This window comes from Hipposideros armiger, unplaced genomic scaffold, assembly GCF_001890085.2.
Source record: "Hipposideros armiger isolate ML-2016 unplaced genomic scaffold, ASM189008v1 scaffold_372, whole genome shotgun sequence".
NCBI lineage: Eukaryota > Metazoa > Chordata > Mammalia > Chiroptera > Hipposideridae > Hipposideros > Hipposideros armiger.
In genome coordinates this window covers 1,395,078-1,401,077 of record NW_017731722.1, presented here as the reverse complement: position 1 = coordinate 1,401,077, position 6,000 = coordinate 1,395,078, and the positions used below count along the sequence as shown (strand labels likewise).

General features: G+C 31.0%; 1 protein-coding gene across 3 annotated transcripts in view; it reads left to right on the top strand.

Annotated features, from left to right (window-relative positions):
• Nucleotides 1-6,000, top strand: part of GLS (glutaminase) — a 77,664-nt gene that overhangs the window by 46,949 nt on the left and 24,715 nt on the right. Inside the window, exons 14-15 of one of the 3 annotated variants that reach the window (XM_019662348.1) lie at nucleotides 588-680; nucleotides 1,712-4,362. The exons of 1 other annotated variant lie outside the window; for it this stretch is intronic. In XM_019662348.1, the coding sequence (XP_019517893.1) occupies nucleotides 588-680; nucleotides 1,712-1,858 (240 nt within the window). In that variant the 3' untranslated portion in view covers nucleotides 1,859-4,362. Of the gene's footprint in view, nucleotides 1-587; nucleotides 681-1,711; nucleotides 4,363-6,000 lie in introns of those variants that run through there. One more of the 3 variants, XM_019662346.1, reaches the window with a different exon arrangement.

Sequence of the window (6,000 nt, the reverse complement as noted above, 5' to 3'; positions counted from 1 at the left end):
CCAGCTCCAGGTTGAGCTGTTGTTCAGCATCTTAGCTGTAGAGGGCAATGTCACTGGCCCTCATATGTGGGATCCGAACCGGGGCCCTCTGGCATCCCAAACCAGTTCTTAACCATCGCGCCACTCGGCCGGCCCCCAAGCCAGTTCTTAACCAATGCGCCACTTGGCCTGCCCGCTTCAGACTTTTTTAATTAAAATTCTGATTTTTCACTTTTTATATTCTATTAAACTAGAGAATAACATTGAATTGCTTATAGATTATAAAGATTGTAACCAGAATATTTATCTATATTTTTGTGTTTTTTAAATGAATATTTGAAAGAATTCTTTCATTTGGCATGTTATTATAAGGTCCGTTTTATAGGAAATGAAAGTTAAACAATTTTGAGTGGCTGAGTCCTACGGTCATGTTAGTAAGCAGCGATCTCAAAATTTGTATCTTATCTTGTTTTGGTATCAGTCCTCTCGATGTATTATACTGCTTTATTAACATGCAGTGGTTCTTTGAATGAGATAATAAGTTGGACAGTACTAATATAATTTGTTAAATATTTTAAAAACGATAGCCAATTTCTGTTTATTTACAGGATCTTGTTTCTCTGTGTAATTTCCATAACTATGATAATTTAAGACACTTTGCAAAAAAACTTGATCCTCGAAGAGAAGGTGGTGACCAAAGGGTAAGTGAAATTCTTTAGAGTATGTAATAGTTTTTAAGAGAGATAAAATGAGATTCACTGACAAAACTTTAGTTTAATTGTTAATGACCTCCTGTCTTTGCTGATAATGAATGAGTGTAAACAAACTGTTGAAATTTTCATCCTGGACCCTGGACCTGTAGTGCGTAGATATTAAATATTGTTGTTGTATTTAAATTCAAACTGGTTAGCCTAGAAGCAGGGTTCCCCTCCACCCCATTTTTTTGCTATTTTAAGCAATATCTTAAAGAATTGATTCTGTTGAAAGAAGACTATTAGAAAGTGCTACATGCTATAAAGAAAGCCTGTTTTTACTCTTCATATTTGTCAGTTATAATCTTGAAATTTATTTTGATGTGGATGGGTATGTAAATGAGAAAGGGATTATATGATTAGTGAGAGACCTTATAAAGCCTCATAATAAGATTTATAAACCAGTGTAGATTAAAATATTTTTCTATAAAAAATTTTTAAGGTAGTATTCCTGATATTCTTAAAGTAATATTTTCTTATTAGTATGCTTGATTTCATATTATTTATTACACATACATACTACTATTTTAGAGCTAGTATTAGAGTCAGAACCAAAATTTCAGGAACAAGGTTTTCTTTTGTCTTCATAGTTGTTCACTGGACCAAGGGACTTATTTTGAGTTTTAATAAAATTCCTTTGCATCCCATGTGGAAAATGTTTATAGTAAAATTACCTAATTAGACTTGAAGCTCATATGAAGCACTTATAAGTAGAAAATATTTTTAATACATAAACTAAATATTTCTATTATTAGTTCCAATCAAAGTAACTTCTAATAATATATGAGAATTATGCAAAGCCAACAGAATAGACACTTCCATGGGAGTCGACATGTGTAACATGTTGCAAAACATCAAATGGTTGTGGGTGAAAATGCTAAGAGATTTTAATAACATTCATTGAAAAATACCATTTTATAGCTTGGACCTTTCTTCACTCGAGTGCACTAATAAATTATGTATGTTGCTTGAACAACTAGCATTCCTTTGGACCATTGGACTATGAAAGTCTCCAACAAGAACTTGCTTTAAAAGAGACAGTATGGAAAAAAGTGTCACCTGAGTCAAATGAGGACATCTCTACAACTGTAGTATATAGAATGGAAAGTCTGGGAGAGAAAAGCTAAAGAAATGGGTTCTAGTTTCAGAATGTTCTTCATTTAATCTTTCCTACATCTTTTAGCTTTTTTGCATACTATAAATATTTGAGTTTTCTGTGTTCTCAACCTTGGTTGCTGGAGCCATAAAGCTTTTTTTTCTTTTAATCTTTGTGTAAAGATAATAGATTAAAAAGTGGATTTATCAGTTTTTAAAAAGTGTAAGTAAATGCAGCAAATTTGCTTTATTTTAAACGCAAAACGGAAAAATTTCTTTAAAGTTTATCTTGGTGTAATTAAGATTTAAACTATAAAGTCAGATAATCCCATTTATAGTAGTAACAGAAATTTGTAATTTCTTTGTTCTAAAACCCACACATTGAACTTGTAAGTTTCATTATATTTTGTTTTTTCTTTTCCAGTTTTAAAACTGACATGATGTCTGTAGTGGCAATAGAATTTCTATGCTAAATGCAAAACTTTTAAAACAAAATAATCCCAAATTATTTAATATAGCAGTAGATTATAAAATTAGCTTAAGTTTACATTTTATGCCATTTCTCTAGTGATAGATTGGCTTTAAATTTTTAAAAATTCATTTAAAATTTTATCAGATACTTTATAAGTCATGTCTTTGCTTTTTAACTTTGCAACTCCTATGTTCTGTCAGAATTGTCATGTACTGGAATGTCTTACGTTACAACATTCCAGCCAAAGAGTTCCAGATGTAAGATAATGACATGTTTCACTGTTCAAAAGCTATAATGGTTACTCAGAAGGAGCAACAGTGTTGTCTTCAAGTGAAATGTTTACATGAGCAATTTTATTTTCATATTATCCACGTAACTTTTTCTGTTATATTTAAGTACAAATGGTGAATCTTGGTTTTTAGCTTTTAATAATTTTATTCTAATAATTTCACAAATGCTAATGAATCTTATGATAAATTATAATAAGGTCTCATAAATTTTGTTCTATTTGAATCTTAGAGTATTTAGGAAATGAATTCAGTCTAAAGGTAGTAAGTATACTACTAAAATATCTGTTAGATCTGAATCCTTTTGTTAGCTTATAAAAATGCAATATTGAGTATCAAAAGTTGTTTTTAAGAGAAGGACCATAGGTTCTACCCAAACTGATTTCACATAATTCACAATATTTAAAGTCTGTCTTGGCAAAGTGATTGTAAAATGCTATAGGACCTATTCACACTTCTTTCTTCCTCCATATACCTCTGTGGTTCTCCCCACAGTTCCCCACATCTTCAAGGTGTTTTGTTGTTGTTGTTTTTAATTTATTTTTAAACTTGTAAATTTTGGAGGGGTAAGAGTAGGGCCTAGAAGGAGAACTTGATAGTTTCTTAGTATCATGGCATATATATGGTAGGGTAAAGTTTGTAAAAAGTAAATACTATGATGTAGCAAAAAAAGATCTCACTGGGTCATTTCGATACTAGTGCAAATATAAATATAGAAAATCCTGATCATATGATGTCTTGACTTTGGGATCTATGGTATTAGGAAATAAAGTTTCCTCCCAAAGGCGTTGGTCAAAAGCCTTTTGGGCTAATAGTAAGTATTAAAACTTACATATTTAAATAATTATATGTTAAGTTTTAGAGGTTTTACCAAGGATTTTTATAGTTACTTGAATGTTTCTAATGTACAGATGCATATCCTAATTGGATGCTTCTGGTTTGGCCTTTTACAGGAGAGTCCTGTGTCTGAAGGCCTCACCTTGGCTATACCTTTGGATAGTATCACTTGTGTTAGTTTCACCAGAACCATTTGTGGTTTGGGGAACTGAATGCCTTAATTGATAGTTTGCAAAAAAGGCTCCCCGTCCCCATATGCTCTGTATTGTTACATTTTACTATTTCATTTACAGGTTAGTTTTACTTTATAAAATGACAATTTCATGTTGCATATTGTGTCCATATGTGTATAGATTTCAAAAGTATGTTGTTAATTTGTGGCACTTTTATTATGTTGGTAAGGCGGAAATGCACATTTAGCAGTAAAGTAGGGTTATCTAAGTGATTATGTTTATAGAATCTTGTTAAGGATGAGCATCCAGGAGCTTTTGTAGGAAGGTATAAATGGAAGGAGGGAAGATACTGTGAATAGGCCCTCAAACTGTACTTTAAACAAAAAAAGGAAAATCTTTGCCAGATTTAAGGACATTATTTTGATTCTTTCAGTTTTTTAAATACCTTTTCAAATACAGTTCTTGAAAAGTTACCCAGTATTGTTGGATTTAATGTTTCATGCCATTACTGATTCTTGATATTCAAGCATTTAGAAATTAGCATATTTGTTTTTCTTTTTATTCATCATTAACATTTCATTTGAAATGCATATCCTTCCTGAAATACTTTATTTTTAGCATAAATGTTGTGCATTTTAATCTCCTTGTTTGGATTAAAACATTTGTGTTATTTAGCTTTCATTTGCTTTGTATATTTAATAATGTACCTTTTATTTTCCAGTATGCCTGCTTTTTGTATTGTACAATAAATTTATTTTAAGCTGATTTTATTGTTTTTTTAATTATTTTTATTATTTTTTTTTATTGAAAGCAACTCCAGCGTTTTAAGTACAACAGATAGTTGGAATTTATCTTTAAAAAAATCCTTTATGAAGATACTATTAAAATGCTTTATATTTTTAAGTAATTCTGAGGTTGCTAGAGAAACTAGAAATATTCAAAAAGGATTCCTTTGATTTTTTTTTTTTTTTTTTAAATATAGCCTTGGTGGGGGTTTTGGGGAGAGGATGTTTTCTTATTGGTTGTACTAGGACTACTTGAATAAAGACTTTTCTCCTGATTTTTTTTTTTTGTTGTTTTTCTATTTGACAACTTAAAAAACAAATATTCACCTATTGGCAGGTTCTTTCTGCTTTCTGAGGAACAGTATCACTGATGTTATTGACTATGTAACTTGTTTTACCTGTTGTTATCTAGAGTGAGAAAAACATTGCTAAATCAAATAAAGAATATCATCATATTGTTTTAGCAAAGAAAGGTCAATCTCAGTAAAATTTATATTGAGTGGAATAACTACAATATAGAAATTTACCTTACTATTTTTAAGGAATTTAATTTTCAGAAGGAACTTAGTATATTTACACAGCATGGTCCAAATTATAGCAAGGCTCCATGCACTGTAGGTCAAATACAGTACTTAAAATTTTTCTGTTTAATGAAGCTGCCATTCATATCCAGAGAAGACATTCCAAATGCATTGTAAAAGTGTTAAAACTATTTGAAGGGGGAAATACTGTTGTTTATAGGAATTTGTATTTATCTGTGGGATTTTTTTCATAAAGTTCTTCTGGAACTAGTAAATAAAGAGTTTGTGTTATGGTATATTCAGTATGTAACAGTGTATGATCACTTGCTTTTAAAGATGCACTGGGTTTGTTTTTGTTGGTGGTTGTGTTTTTAACCCATTTGAAGTAAAGGGTAAGGTGACTCAGAGCTTGGTGATCTTGCTCTGTGAGTGTAGTTTCATAGCCATGTATGTATGTATGTACGTACGTATGTATGTATGTATGTATGTATGTATGTATGTATGTGGAAAGAGCCATAGACTGATATGTTGGTCTGCAGCCTGATCATTTATATATAATGTACATGTTGTATATGTTTATGTGTATGTCTGCATATAATATGTCTATCTTTCCATTCATCCATCCACCCATCCATATTCTGAAAATCAGCAACAGTTCTTTCCACATAGTATGTTATGTATAAATGGTTCATTGATCTATTCCTATTCCAAGTTTTGTTATAAAAGAACTAGCATTTTTGCTGCCCCAGAATTTATAAAATATAACATACAGTAAAGCCATGGATTACAAGTAACGTGGTTTGCGAGTGTTCCTCAAGACGAGCAAACATTTCTAATACATTTTAACGTGGTAAATGAGCAATGTCTTGCAATATGAGTAGTTTGTTTCCAGAATGAATTATGCTCGCAAACCAAGGTATTACTGTACTTGTTCAATCTAACTTTAACGAATTTTGGTTTCTGTTGCTCCCATTCACGACCAGCACTATCAGGGTAAGAGAGTAACAATAATTGGGTAACTTCACAAATGGGAAAAGCAAGAACATCAGATTTCATGTGGAAGTTGAATGTTAAACCGTTTTCAGTTTATTATATAGAA